General features: G+C 39.2%; 1 protein-coding gene across 2 annotated transcripts in view; it reads left to right on the forward strand.

Annotated features, from left to right (window-relative positions):
- The window catches only part of LMX1B (LIM homeobox transcription factor 1 beta), a 291,165-nt gene extending 275,915 nt beyond the window's left edge, over positions 1-15,250 (forward strand). Inside the window, exons 4-8 of one of the 2 annotated variants that reach the window (XM_082262620.1) lie at positions 1,222-1,400; positions 4,713-4,790; positions 4,935-5,001; positions 7,808-7,969; positions 14,404-15,250. In XM_082262620.1, coding sequence (XP_082118746.1) covers positions 1,222-1,400; positions 4,713-4,790; positions 4,935-5,001; positions 7,808-7,969; positions 14,404-14,561 — 644 coding nt within the window. In that variant the 3' untranslated portion in view covers positions 14,562-15,250. The remainder of the gene's footprint in view (positions 1-1,221; positions 1,401-4,712; positions 4,791-4,934; positions 5,002-7,807; positions 7,970-14,403) is intronic. The other variant, XM_082262621.1, reaches the window with a different exon arrangement.
- Positions 15,251-15,840: the final 590 nt, after the last annotated feature.

Consider the following 15,840-nt stretch of genomic DNA (forward strand, 5'->3'; position numbering starts at 1 on the left):
TTTAGGAATGTGTCTATGGGAATGTTTGACCATTCTTCCAGAAGCGCATTTGGGAGGTCATGCACTGTTGTTGGATGAGAAGGTTTGGCTCGCAGTCTCCGCTCAAATTCATCCCAAAGGTGTTGAGATTAGGACTTTGTGCAGGCCAGTCAAGTTCCTCCACCCCAAACTCACTCATCCATGTCTTTGTGCACCAGTCCAAATCATTTGGTGGAGGGAGATTATGTGAAGGGAACTCTTAAGGAGTCAGCATACCAAGACATTTTGGACAATTTCATGCTCCCAACTTTGTGGGAACAGTTTGGGGATGGCCGTTTCCTGTTCCAACATTACTGCGCACCAGTGCACAAAGCAAGGTCCTAAAAGATATGGATGAGCGAGTTTAGGGAGGAGGAACTTGACTGGCCTGCACAGAGTCCTGACCTGAACCTGATAGAACACCTTTGGGCTGAATTAGAACGGAGACTGCGAGCAAGCTCTTCTCTTCTAACATCAGTGCCTGACCTTACAAATGCGCTTTTGGAAGAATAGTCAAATAGACAAAATTCCTAAACAGAGACACACTCCTAAACCTTGTGGAAAGCCTTCCTAGAAAAGTTGAAGCTGTTCTAGCTGAATAGGTTGGGCCAACTCAATATTGAACCCTAAAGACTAGTACTGGGATGACATTAAACGTAATGTGCGTGTAAAGGCAAGTGCCCCAATACTTTTGACAATATAGTATGTATATATCTATCTATATATCTAGATAGATAGATAGATAGATAGATAGATAGATAGATAGATAGATAGATAGATAGATAGATAGATAGATAGATAGATAGATAGATAGATAGATAGATAGATAGATAGATAGATAGATATCATTCAAAAGAATTAAAAAAAAAAAAAAAAAAAAAAACCTACTCAGCTCAGAAGCTTTAGACCTCATTGGTATGCTTCTGCTCCTTTATTACCCAACCAGCAAACTCGTTGTGTGTTCTTTATCAAACTGTGCTGCTGCTTCAGAGGAGGACAAGGGTCTACTTTTTATACAATCTAACAGGAGTACCTGTATCACAAAATGGGGTGAACAGTATGTCAAAAACTTTAGACAACTTTAGCTTGCCTGGGGGACACAATTAAACTTATTAAAGTTTTTTCTTTTTTTTTTCAGAGAGGAACATTCTGATATTGTGTCTTTTACAAAAGTTTTCATCCCTTGTTTTTTCTTTCTCGTAGTGAAAAGTGATGACGATGAAGGTGACGTGAAGCCAGGAAAGTGTCATGGAAACCAAGGAAAGGGTAGCGATGACGGTAAAGACCCAAGGAGGCCGAAGCGACCACGCACAATCCTTACAACGCAACAGAGAAGGGCCTTTAAAGCATCTTTTGAGGTGTCTTCAAAGCCTTGCAGAAAGGTGGGTATCTTTGCGTAACACTTGAGGCAATATACTACAGACGCAGTGATGAGTACTGTCCGTGATCCTTCTTTTATTTGCACTAACAGTAATGTTTCAGAACAAGCTTTTGGGGTAAAGCCATTTCTTCTAAGAACCAAGCTGTACAGGTACACAAGACTACAATCACCTTAAAGTGGTTGTAAAAGATAAAAGGTTTTTTTTACCTTAATGCATCCTCTACGCTGTGTATATCAATAGATGCACATGAGCCAGCACATATGCCACCAGAGGAAGTGGCTCCCTTTGGTGGCACATGGAGAAGATGAGGAGCTCAGAGCACCATCATGGAACCCCTGAAGAGGAGGATTAGGGCTGCTCTGTGCAAAACTATTGCAAAGAGCAGGTAAGCATAATTTGTTGGCTATTTAAAAGAATAAATACATACAGTAAACCTTTACAATCCCTTTTAAGCTGCAGACACAAAATAACCCATGTTGCTGCAAGGTTGGTCCTCACATCTCAAGAAATTAGCATAAGCTAAGTAAGAACAACTTCCATAAAACAAAATTACATTTAGCTGAATATGATGGAGAATAAAATAAAATGCTGGGTCTTTCTCGCCTCTTACATAGTTACATAGTTACATAGTTACATAGTGGGTGAGGTTGAATAAAGACAATAGTCCATCCAGTTCAACCAGTGTAGGTGTGTGTGGACGTATTCATTTCTCATACCCCTGAATGTTTAGATCCTTGAGATGTATGTCCAAGACCAAGAGTCTTTTAAAAATAGCCTTACTTCCCGCAGTTACTACCATTTGTGGCAGGGAATTCCACAGTCTTGTAGCACTTACTGTAAAGAAGTAGCCTGTGTAGCCTGTGGTTAAATCTCTTCTCCTCTAAACGCATTGTATGACCTCGTGTTCTCATGCATTCCTTGTGACTGAATTGTTTTTTTCTATGCTCTGATCACCGTTGAGGTATTTGTAAATCGCCATCATGTCCCCTCTCACGCGTCTCTTCTCCAGGGAGAATAAATCAAGTGCTTCTTAAGGCTCTTCATAATTAAGGTCCTCTAATCCCCTAATAAGTTTTGTTGCCCTTCTCTGTACTCTCTCAAGCTCCAATACATCCCTTCTGAGGACTGGCGACCAGAACTGGACAGAATACTCCAGATGTGGTCGGACCAGAGTTTTATAATGTGGAAGGTTTATAGTTTTTTCTCCGGAATGTGAATGGGGTGTGTGTTTGCCTTTCCTCCAATCAGCTGTCGCACAGTGTATGCCAAGACTCCACACCCAGTGATGGAAGAGAAAGAAAAAATTGTAACACAATCTTCACTTTCTAAACAGTGTAAAAAGCTGAAGACAGCAGATATACAAATAAAACTTATGTAGGGAGATTTGTTTCATCTCTGTGTATCATCTGAGACTGGGCACTGCACTGGGTTTATGTGAGGGTTTACATCCACTTTAATTGGACACAGGTAGCCAAAAACTGAACAGAGATTTTGACTACCACTAACGCTGTCCAAAATAAAACAAAAAAAAAGTTTTGATTGAGAAACTTTGGCTTTAAAAAGTATATCAACACCCAGATATAAATGACGTGTATAACTGCCAGAAAATGTGCCTGAATTAATTTTGAATACATATGGAATTTTGAATGGCTTACTTTAAGGGGCTAGAGTGTTTTTCTCCTGGCTATTTCTTTTAATAGGGACCAGTTACCGCAGCTATTCTCATAAGTTGCAAGTGATCATCTTCTCCCTGTTCAGATAGTTCAGATCAGTCAGGGCTTCCTTCCAGGGCCGCACCTAGCCTGTTTGATGTGGGGGTCCAGTAAAAATTGTCAGGGGGGCAGGAGATGGGAGGTTAGCAGGGGGTCAGCATGTCAGAGGCAGGGTCAGCAGTTTGTGGGGCAGTAATCAGGGGGTCATCAAAGCAGAGGATAGGGTCAGCAGTTTTTAGAGCGGTGTACAGGGTTCAGCAGTTTGTAGAGCAGTGTGAAGGGGTCAGCAAAGCAGAGGATAGGATCAGCAGTTTGTAGGTCAGTGTATAGGGGCATTTGGCTTGTAGTGCAGTGTACAGGAGTAAGCAGGGAAGAGAATAGAGCAATGTAGGGCAATGTACAGAGGCTATTGGTTTGTAGTGCAGTGTTGGCAGGGCAAAGGGTGGGAGGTCAGCATGGGATGTAAAGAAATTGGGCCAGAGGACAGGGGTCACCAGTAGAGAAGCAGAAGAGAGGGGGATCACCAGTGGAAATACAGAGGACAGGGGGATCACCCATGGAGAGACAGAGGACAGGGGGATCACCCATGGAGAGGAGGAGGACAGGGGGATCAACCATGGAGAGGAGGAAGCCAGGGGATCACCTGTGGAGAGGAAGACAGGGGGGTCACCTGTGGAGAAGCGGAGGACAGGTGGATCACCTGACGAGAGGCAGAGGACAGGTGGATTGCCAGTGGAGAGGCAGAGGACAGGGGGAACGCTAGTGGAGAGGCAGAGGACAGGGAGATCACCCGTGAGGAGAGGCAGAGGACAGGGGGATCAGCCGTGGAGAGGAGGAGGACAGGGGGATCACCTGTGGAGAGGAGGACAGGGGGTCACCTGTGGAGAAGCGGAGGACAGGGAGATCACCTGAGGAGAGGAGAGGCAAAGGACAGGGGGATAACCAATAGAGAGGTGGAGGACAGGCGGATCACCAGTGGAGAGTCAGAGGACAGGTGGATTGCCAGTGGAGAGGCAGAGGACAGGGGCAGCACTAGTGAGGAAGCAGAGGACAGGGGGATCACTAGTGGAGAGTCAGAGGACAGGGGGATCACCAATAGAGAGGCAGAGGACAGAGGGATTGCCAGTGGAGAGGCAGATGACAGGGGGATCACCAGTGGCAGAGCCCTTCCTGTGCTGCACATATCTGAGATTGCATTCATTTACACACAGCCACAATCTGTAAAGTGTGTAACTGGCTGCTATGTTGCAGTGCTGACCTGTGATTTTCCCTGGTCAGAGTGGCAGCACAGCTCCAGTAGCCCCCTAAAATTGTGAGGTTGGTGTCTCTGTGTAAAAGAATGTGATATTAGCTCTGTGCAGTGAGGGGAGGAGCTGTGTGCTGTGCAGGGAGAGTTGCTCAGCAGATGGCAAAGTATCCGGAGTGGAGGGGCAGAGGCATGGGGCTTGGGGGGGGCACAACTGAAATCTGGGGGGCACAGCCCACCCCAGCACCCCACTAGTTCTGGCCATGCTTCCTTCAATAAATGTAAGACTGTGGCAATGATGATGGAGATGTAGTCCTCTCTATGAATGAATAACATGCTTCTCTTCTTTATCAGGTCAGAGAGACATTGGCAGCAGAAACAGGCCTTAGTGTACGAGTCGTCCAAGTATGGTTCCAGAACCAAAGAGCAAAGGTACCTAACTTCACATACTTTTCTGCTTTGTTATATACAGTCTGGTCTTTTTTTGTAATGTTCATCTACAGTTAGAGAACTCTGTTTGTTAAAACAACTCATAGTCACTTAAGTCATATAACAGTTCACCATTTTATTCAACAGATGAAGAAATTAGCACGGAGGCATCAACAACAACAAGAACAACAAAATTCTCAGAGACTTGGTCAAGGTAGCTAAGCTGTTACTGTTTATATCACAATGTAAAATTTTAATTATTTATTTTAATCTCAATAACCCCTCAACAGCATCACCCCTATTAGATTTTAGATTTACTGCTGTTCTATGTAAAATATACCTGCCTCCTACTTATAGCAGCTTGACATTTATTACAATATCACTGCAAACAAAGAAGGCCATCAACTCAATAGAGTCCAGTAAATCCCTCAGTCATAATACTTTACTTACTTAATAACTTTACAGTTTAAACTGAAGTTGGCTGCAGTTTTAAAGTTAGCTAAAAATGCTTCTGGTATGGTATATCAAAGGCCACTATCCATGATGAGCAGATAGGAGAAAACCATCATGTGTCATGATGTGTGCACTCTTCACAACGGTAGTGGTCTATTAGGATCACTTAAGTTTTTAATTTATCCTACAAAAAGTGATGACCTGCTTCTCTGTTATCTTATACAGAAATGTATATGAATTAGCTTTAAAAACTCTTACAGAAGCTTATCTAATCTCTCAGTGTTTGAAAGAATTATCCAAATTTTTATATATCTATAAAACAATCTAGTTGATTTTTTATTTTATTTTTTTAATCAATTTAGCGTTGGAAGCTATTTAACATTATGGTCTCCACTGCTCCAAGTTATAAATAGGGCTAACATGAATCATTTTTAATTATATCCTTTACATTCTATTTATGAGCTAAGAGGTAACTTAGCTTTCACAGGTGCTGTAGTCACAAGGATACAAGGATCACAAGGGTCTCATTTTCATATGTTAGAGAACTTGGATTTTTAAAATGGAAAACTAAAGCCTCTTACAGTTTGATTAGATATATTTTTAACTTTGACCAGTGTAATGTAAAAAAATCAAATGCAAAACTTTTATTTTTGTAAATTGTTGTAAATATGATTTACAAGGGAGCATCTATTATTTGCAAATTGCATATGTAGTCTCTGCATTAGGCCTGAACTTCTTTCTTTTCAGGTCTATGGGTCAGGTCTGACCTGATTAACAATATACCCTCTATAAATCAAATAGAGCTGGTCTTAGCAATCATTAGGCAGGAAAAGCTAACTCTATTCTGTGATAAATAGATGATATTTAAAGGGAGCACTTACAACTCCATAGGTGAGATGAAAAGTTTAAAATGCAACAAGCTACCCTTAAAGCCCTATGCAGAATATTAAGTACCTCTAAATTAGTGCATAAATGCTACTAAGCTATATAATGGTATTTACAGCAAATTATCACAAAAATTTTAGTTAAAATGGTTGTTCTTTATAAAAGAAGACAGTACGCATTCACCTTTTCCTTTGCTTATATTGCTGAACACCACTCTGACCACTAGAACTTGTCCCTAAAGTCCACTGGGAAATCAACACTTGCAGGAATATCATTTACTGGGTCCTCCACTGTTCTCACTGGTTCCTAACCTCAAGTCACTAAGGAAAAGGGTGGTAATGTGAGGTCGGAGGGGGGAACCAGTAAGAGCTGCAGAGGGTCAAGAAGGTCGACACTACTGGAAATGTCATTTGTGCAGCGAAATTCTGGGTTCCACCTCTAGTGTTCGGAGTGATATTCAGCAACACTGTTACAGGAAAAGGTGAGTATTTACTGCATTCATTTACAAACAACAACAGTGTTAACAATGTTTCATGACAAGACGTTCCCTAGTTGCATTAAGTCTGAAAAACCTATAAAAACCTAATATTTCCATTGCAGGATCCATGCGCTGTGTTAATGCAAGACCTATCACTAACCTTTTGTTATAACTGTAAACTATAGCAAAATCTTCATAAATCTCTCCAATATGTCAAGCTGCTAAAATATAATTTGAGCTCCGTCAAAAACAAAAATGTTTCACAAGCTTTAGCTATCCTACCTTTAAACCTAATAGAGACCCTTTGTACTTCCTGAATTCTCACTTAAATCCTAATAAATCTTTCAATCGGGCTCTCTGCAAAATGTTAAGCTATATAGAAATATTATCTAGCCTACTAAACTTCCATCGAAAACAAATTCTGTATCACACCATACTACCGTCCATAATTCCTCTGTAATAACCAGTATTGTAGTAATGAATCTAGCTTAGAAGCTGTGTCTAAAATTGAACTTTCCGATTTGTGAACCAAGTTTAGCTCACAGTTTCACAAATCTATCTACATATCCTAAACCTCTCTATTAAGCCTGTAACAGCAGTTTCTATTTCCATCCTGACAAAGATTAAAAATCAACCCCATCGTTTTTTAGCATGTTTGATATTGTAAAGCAGAACAGTGAAAAATGAAAAGAACGTTTATGTGCATAATATGTATTACCTAATCCATTCTCTTTGGCCTATATAAACTATTGAAATTAACATTGCTCAATGACAGAAATGTAAACACAAGTCTGTCTATATAATGTAGCTGTTAATAGGAAATGCTCTCTACATCTTTCTCAGTGCAAAAAGCAATATGAATGCATTTGGTTGACAAAGTTCTAAAGACCAAGAGCCAAATGCATTTTATGGGCACCTCTACGTATAACAGGCAAAGCATATTATGGAAGGCAATTTAATGCTTGCATGTATGCATTTGATTATTTCATTATTTCTTGCCTTACTTTATAAAAAAATAGATTTGTATTTAACCTGCTTTAGCTATTTGTATATAGAAGAACAGATTGGTATTTTTGAAAAAACAAAAGTCTATGTGACTGCTAGATTGAACTATAGATATGAAATGGCCTAGCAGACAAATGATAGACAGATGACAAACTTTGCAGGACTGAGTGCATTAATGTGGCTCCTTGTCACCCGTCAGAGGTCATGTCCAGCCGCATGGAAGGGATGATGACCTCATACGCCCCTCTGGCCCCCCCTCAGCAACAGATCGTCTCGATGGATCAGAACAACTACAGCACAGACCCCTTCCAGCAAGGACTCACCCCTCCTCAAATGCCAGGTGACCACATGAATCCTTATGGTAAGCTGCGTGCACCCTGTACAGTTACACCAAGTACCACCATTCAGAACAGATTACAGTGTGATAATATATGCCTTTTTTCTAGAAAATTGTGATCATTATATTTAGTTTATGTACACTAAACAACTGCCTGTGAAAATGAACAAACTAGAGGAGATGTTCAATTTTACAGGTATATGTTTCAATATAATGAGATGATTTTTTAATCTTGTTAGTTTATCCTCTTTTACTAAATGGTTGAAAAAAAGTTAAATCATCTTATTAGTCAGTTTAATTATTTAGGTAAATAGAAACGTTCAATTTCTTTTATTTCTATACATAAGATTGTGAATTGTGTTGGACAGAGGTTCCCTGACTTAAAGGTTAAATCATCTTATTAGTCAAATAAATTATTAATAGTCTCTGCCAAGTTGATTGGCACCTGTTAGGTTCACTCTAAAAAGAATAAAATGTTACGCAGTCCAGTGAAGCTTTGTTCAATTTAATTATTTAGGTAAATAGAAATTTCCAATTTTTTTTCATTTCTTTCTTTTTAAACGGTTTTTATTGAAGGCAAAATAAACATGGTACAGTAACATGCAGTGGAAAGATTAGGTACATGCCGTGATAAAACAGGGCACATTAAAATACAGATTTTTTTTCATTTCTATACATAAGATTGTGTATTGTGTTGGACAGAGGTTCTCTGACTTAAAATTTAAATAATCTTAAATTAAATAAATTATTAATAGTCTCTGCCAAGTTAATTGGCACCTGTTAGGTTCACTCTAAAAGGAAAGGAATGTTACGCAGTCCAGCGAAGCTTTGTTCAGTTTAATTATTTAGGTAAATAGAAATTTCCAATTTCTTTAATTTCTATAATAAGATTGTGTATTGTGTTGGACAGAGGTTCACTCACTTAAATGGAATTTCTACTCAATCAATAAAACAACATCAGTGGGTCTTTGTTCTAAAATGGAACCAAAGACAATTTTTTATCTTTGACCTTTTTGAAGAAATAAGCAATGATCATGGTTCTGTTTTGGTGAAAAGATCAGTAATCTCAATACAGTTTCTACTTTGCCTTATACTATTTACTCTATTTGCAATAGAACTGAGGAGAAAGGGAACAGATAAACTTAACCCAATAAAATAAATAAAATTAGTAAGTAAAATAGTAAGTAAATAAAATTGTAAATAAAAAGAGAAAAAAAAAGAAAGAAAAAACTTGACTGCAGCACTTACCGATATCTGCACACACAAATATCCCAAATATAATTTACAAATAGTGGTTTGCTGTCAAATAAATATCACAAGTGATCTTCTAATGCTGTTTCAGACCTCCTTAGTTGTGGGGGTCTGAATATCTGGTAAGCGGCAATTTATTTATTTGGTGGCTGGTGCACAATTGTTGCATGAAGAAGTTACATTCATGGTGGATTATATTTCTTGCGTGAAGAATTTATAGTCACTGTGGACTTTATTTTTATTTTTGTTATGTTTATGGGACTTCTAATTCTTTTTTAGTGTAATATTGTATTATCACTTTTCATTGTGACTTGTGGTATTGATTTGACAGCGCAACACTATTTATAAAATAAGCTTTACCTGCACCTAGTCTAAATCTTGCATGACCAATTTAAGGGCACTCGACCCACAACACCTAGAAGAGTCTTCTAGGATTGTACACCATGATAATTCTGGCAATGTTTGCCAGTGGCAATGTTCTGATTTGTGTCTAAGGAGTCAAACAGTTAAAAGAAGCTAGTGCAATAGAGTAAGGGTAAAAAGGTTAGTACACACAGGTAGCAGCAGAGGTGTGCTGAGTGTTTAATTTACACAAACAGGATGGAGCTAGAAGTGCTGACACAAAAATAGAGGGTGATGGAAAGATTCACAAGCTAACCCTTGACATTCGTAAATTATTAAATTATGGCCTTGTGTTGGATTTTTACCCCATGGTACACAGTATAACCTAATGTGTAGTGGGAATATCTGACAGGATTAAAATATATGTTTGTTTCTTGGCATAACATAACCTTACCCATGGGTTTCTAAAATATCCATGCTTTCAACTTAAAAAATAAAAGAAAATCACTCAAATCCCCCAAGACTATCCAGTTTACCCTGAGGATTTTATTCTGAGCTAAGGTTTAACATTTAACTTCTATCAAAACATGCTTTTCTTTACAATTCACTAATTCAACTGCCTTGTAGAGGTAGTCCATTACAACCAAGGGTTGTTTGCTTCCATTTTTAAATCCGCATTAAAACAATAGCAGCTGTAATCGGAGTGGTTGTTTTGGTCAACACTGGGGATCAATCCAGTATATACTGTATGATCTGGTGTTGAATGCCTCAAGAGTTAACAATAGTAGATACAAGACAGTCCTTCATAGGGTTCACTAAGCTCATTGTGCCCTTAATAAATTAAACATCATGCTGTTAAGATATATTTATTTTTTAATTTACAATTTTATTGCCATTTTTTAATACAATATATTTTTTAATTCATTTTGCACTTAGTTGCTGCTATTCTTCTCTAGTATCTTTTAGGTCCCACGCACACTAGGCTTTTAGCCTCTGTACATGGGGATCTGCCGTTTAGCTGTGGGCGGAGGGTACAGTTGCCCCATCCAGCCCAGCTGCCGGCTATCAAACTCTAACAGTCTAATAGCTGCTGTGGTGGAAGAATGCGCCTAGCAGGATGAATGTTGAGGACAGTATGCAACCCAGAAGACAAATGCCTGGAATGCAGGCACAAAATTGTGACTTCAGTCACAAAATTAAGTCCTGCTAGACCACTTCAGGCTGGCCCATGTTGCAGGTATAGCTACATAAAACATTAAAAATAAGTGTCTATATTGTTTAGAATCCAGTAATACACTATTTCACCCTACTCTACATATGCTCTGTTGCTTTCCATTTTAAGGCATTTTTAGGCACTGTTGAGTTTGTAGAGGCTGACCTGCTGACAGCCTTAAAGCAGAATTAAACCCTCCAATCCTTTAATCCAATGCTGCTTCTGTTTAAACTGCCATGGTGCTGCACATGTGACCAGTTATGACACCAACCATTTAATGGTTTGACAGTTTGGTTTGGAGGACACAAGCAAATGTGACAGTTAGCAATCCCAGCATTCCAGGAATGTAGCTGTTTTTTAAAACCGTTAAATCAACAGGTTTAGTTTCACTTTATGATTTAGGGCTATTTCACACGGTCCGCCTCCGTAGGCGGATCCGTGCTGCTCAGCGGGGATTGATCCGCCGATCCCCACTGAGCCGGCGGAAGAGAGCTCCGTCTCCGCTTGCAGTGCGGAGAGGGAGGTGTCACAGCCCCCGCTGCTCTCTATGGGGGATCGGATGAGAGCGGACCGCCTGTCCGCTCTCATCCAATCCGATCCCCAGGACGGATGATAAATAAGGTTTCCATCCGTCCGGATTTCACGGACAGGATCGGATGCGGATGGCAGCGGGTGTCAGCGGAGGTGTCTTCGCTGACATCCGCTGCTCCATAGGGCTGAATGGGCATCCGATCACATCCGCCTAAAAAAACTGACAGGCGGATCTGATCGGAACGCCCGTGTGAAAGAGCCCTTACTGCTGTTTGGGGGCTCTGGACTTCAGCAAAATGGCAGCCTCCAGCAAGAAGCAAGTTGTTATGGGTAAAGTTCCCCTTTAATGTCAAGCCCTGTCCAACTGCAGCATGTACTTGCTCCATTGCCAACTGCATAGTGCTGTGTTAGATTGGTATCCTGAGGAGAACAATGGTGAACCATGCCTGCTCAATGTGTGTTAGCATGGCCACTTGTAGTCTACACTAGGGCAGCATGTGGCAGGGTGACAACCAATAAGGAGACACTCATCACGCCATGACAGAAGGAGCCTAAAAAAAGACCATTATGGCAGGATCATCAGGCATTATTTAAGAAAAAGCTAAAATTTTAAAGAAAGCTAAATATTTGAAGAGTTCTAAAACAACTTATGTTAAACCAATGTTAAGGCTAATATGAGATTTTAGAAACTGGGTTAATATCTACTTTAAACTTTAAGCTTCCTAGTGTCTGTAGTTATCACTGGGTCATGGATTTAAAGCTACTATGCCAAATTGATATTTTATAATAACCTACTTGATTCCATAGTATATTCTCAGAAATCTAGCATGTTATTTCGTTAGACTACATAATTTTTCCTTATATCTCCAAAGAGCTTTGGAAATTATATTTATCCGCATGATTTCCAAAGTCAGCTGATCTAACACAGCCATTATGAAACTGCCTAACTTCTCCAGTATCATTTAACAGTCATTCCACATAATAACGATATTCTGCTTTTGTGTACATGTAGGTTAGTTGAACTATCCACTATTTATATCTTCTGAAAAACCCATGGCATAGGGTTTCCAGGTTTTTCAGACTGCAAATGCATTGTGAACATGTAAAAAATTCCTCTGTGTGTTTTCTTGTTGAACAGGCCCGCTGCAGCTAGCAAGTCTGGCCATGCAATATCAAGTTACACTAACCACTGCATTGTATGTTAATCATGAGTAACTCAGTGTGTCCCCTGATTTTGCCTGGGGACAGACTCACTTTGAAATTGTTCAGAATGCTAAAAGACTTGTTACAAAGAAACAACTAATATATATATATATATATATATACATATATATATATATATATTTTTTTTTTTAGATATGCAGTGTGAATGGGAACACATAACAGACACACAGTGGGGTTTGTTCAAATTCAGCTGCAAAAGTGGGAATACACTTTAAGAGCCTGTTTTGATGGACTTTTGTTCACATAAAGTGGGTATTGAATTCCCTTAGAAGTCTATAGGAATTCAAAACCTGCAAGCAAGTCAACTGCAGGTCAAATTCACCTGTCAAATTCTGAATAACCTCAAAAGCTTCTGAAATGGATGCCATCGACACAAGCCCAAAGCTCATCAACACAGACCCCTTTAGGTCGGCCATAAATGGTTCGAATCTCAGCCGGTTCAGCAGGGCTAAGTATTTAGCCATCTATGGGCAAGCTGATTGCACCCAAGGTGATCTATCATCGAGCCAGCATGTTGGATTTCCAGCATGCAATTTTTGCCAGCAGCTATAGCTGCTAACAATAATCATTGTGTTCTCTGGGCAGGGATGGCTGCCCGTGCCCCCCCCCCCCCCCCGAAAAAAAAAAAAATGGAAACCCCATGCTAAGGGTTTTAAGAAGATATAAATAGCACAAGCCCAAAGCTCATCAACACAGACCCCTTTAATTCAGCCATAAATGGTTCCAATCTCAGCCGGTTCAGCAGGGACTGGCTGGGTATCAATCCATCTATTACCTCTATGTACCCAAGTTGATCTATCGTCGTAACCGGCATGTCGGATTTTCAGCATGTTATAGCCGCTAGCAATAATCATTGTGTTCTCTGAGAAGGGATGGCTGCCCGTGCCCCCCAAACTGTGCTTGCAGGAAAGAAAACTGCAAATTCTATGGCCCGCCTTAAGCCTCGTACACATGGTCCAAATGTTGGGAGCATCAGCTGGTTCAATAGAAACCGGCTGACATTCGACCCATGTGTACTGCAGCCAGTCTGACAAAAGCCGGCCATTCAGCTAGCTTCTGTCAAAGGGACATGACTGAAAAAGGTCTGCCAAATGGCTGAGAGCGGTGACTGGATTGTTCTGGTGTGGGGCGTCCTCATCAGAACACAATAGAAAAGCAGGGGAAATCGCTGTGCTAACATTGGTTTGTTAGTAAAGGGGCCCCGACCTGAGCTGTAAGTTTTTTTTTCGTTCAGAACAAAAAAAAAACTAGCACTGTGTACTAGGCTTTAAGCTGTCGGGTTGTATTTAGCCTATCCACTACCACTCAGTAATTATGTTTACTAACTGATTAAAATATTTAAAGAGACCTTTCTGAATGCTGCTTTAATCAACTAGATTAGAATTCCAGATGTCAAAAATTTTTTTTACGTACTTCCATTAATTTTCGATTAGCATGTTTGGAATTGTTATTAGATAACTCAAAGTATTATCTGTAATCTACAAATAAATCATACCTAAACTAGTTAGATACAAAATATACAGTACTGTACTGTATATTGATACTTATATTATACATTTTGTATTGTTACATAGTTACATAGTTAGTCTGTTTGAAAAAAGACACACGTCCATCTAGTTCAACCAATAAACCAATTGTGACTTTGGGCTCTTATGAATATCGGTTTACATAGAAAACCTCTATGTGCATATAAAAACTTTTTGCTATAAGCAACAGCTGTACCTTTATGTTATATATATATATATATATATATATATTTTTTTTTTTTTTTTTTTCTACAAATGATGTCAGTGAAGACATTATAACATACTGAAGTTTTCATTATATAGTGATATTTTAAATTGTACTTTTTACAGTATTCTTGCGTTCATGTAATATTTATATGTTTTTTTTACAGGGAATGACACCATCTTCCATGATATTGACAGTGATACCTCGTTAACAAGTCTCAGTGACTGCTTCCTGGCTTCTTCAGAAGTCAACTCAATGCAGGCCCGAGTAGGAAATCCAATTGACCGACTGTACTCCATGCAGAGTTCCTACTTTGCATCATGAGGGCCACCTTTGATTTCTTCCCTACCAAAAAATAAAAACATGGACCCTTGGAGACTATTTACAGCCATATCTGTGCAGTTGTCCTTCCCAAAGCTGAGCAGTGAGCAAGACAGAACGTCAAAGAAGCCACAGCCTAAGTGACTGCACCTTAAGGCCCCTGGAATATTTTGGAAAAAAAAGCATGAGAAAGTACTTCCAAATTTTTTTTTTTTTTCATTTTAAAATACACTCCTTCTTGTAAAAAAATGGAAGAAAACAGTATTTGTATAGAAGTGTGTAAAAATAGAATTCCCTTCCTCCTAGAATAATGCGAAAATGAAGCCACTGATTTAAGGTTCTACTTGTCTCCTCTAAAACTGCATGAGTGTCACCGTGATGTGGAATTAACAAATTTGAACTGTGAGAAATTATTGTAAATGTGATGTTTTAAACTATTTTATTATTTTTTTTTTTTTTTTCTTTTTATATTTTTGGTTTTCTCCATAGTCAAGAAGGGTAGATCTTAGTCATTATATCATACAAGCAGGCAACGGCTTCTTAAGGTCTTTGCCAACACAGGAAGGACTGCATGTTTTTTTCTGGCGAGAAATCCATTTTTTAAATTAATGGTCTTATGTTCTTTTAAGGTGCTTTAAAAATTTAAAACAGAAAAAAAAGAAAAACATTAATTTAATAAAACATACAACAGTAATAATGTATTTCTATTGGTCAAAATATTGGATTCTTTTTGAAAGTTTAAAATGCTATAATACCAGGTTGTTGCATTTGCCATTCTAATGCTGGAAGAGATATCATTAGTGCATTAATGAAGCCACAACTTAGTTCTCTAGGCTGGATGGCTTCTAAGTTACAGCGCCCTCTGTGTCCATGGTAAGGAATCAATCGCCTTTATACATTATCCCTGCTCTTTTTATTGCTTTCTCTGTTCCTCTGGGTTATCAGAAATTATATTAAAAGAGTTTTCTTTAATAAAAAAGCCACACATCTAGAGAAAACTCCCCACCACCCCACACACACATATTTTTTCCTGAAGAAGCACTGAGTACATTCTTGCTCTCCACGGATTTGCTTCTATGGTGCATTGCTAAGCCAGGCTGGGTAATAAGGATCAGCCTCAAAATGCCCCACCTTCTATCTGATGCCATGGATTTGAATTAATCATACTTCACATTTTTGGCAAGTAGGAAGGTCCATGATGAGCATCCGACTTTATGAAGTGTCATAGGGAACAACAGAACGGATATGTATCACATAAGTGTGGGCTGATACATTGGAGGAC

The sequence above is a fragment of the Pelophylax lessonae genome, assembly GCF_965119305.1.
Source record: "Pelophylax lessonae genome assembly, chromosome: 7".
Taxonomy (NCBI): Eukaryota; Metazoa; Chordata; class Amphibia; order Anura; family Ranidae; genus Pelophylax; species Pelophylax lessonae.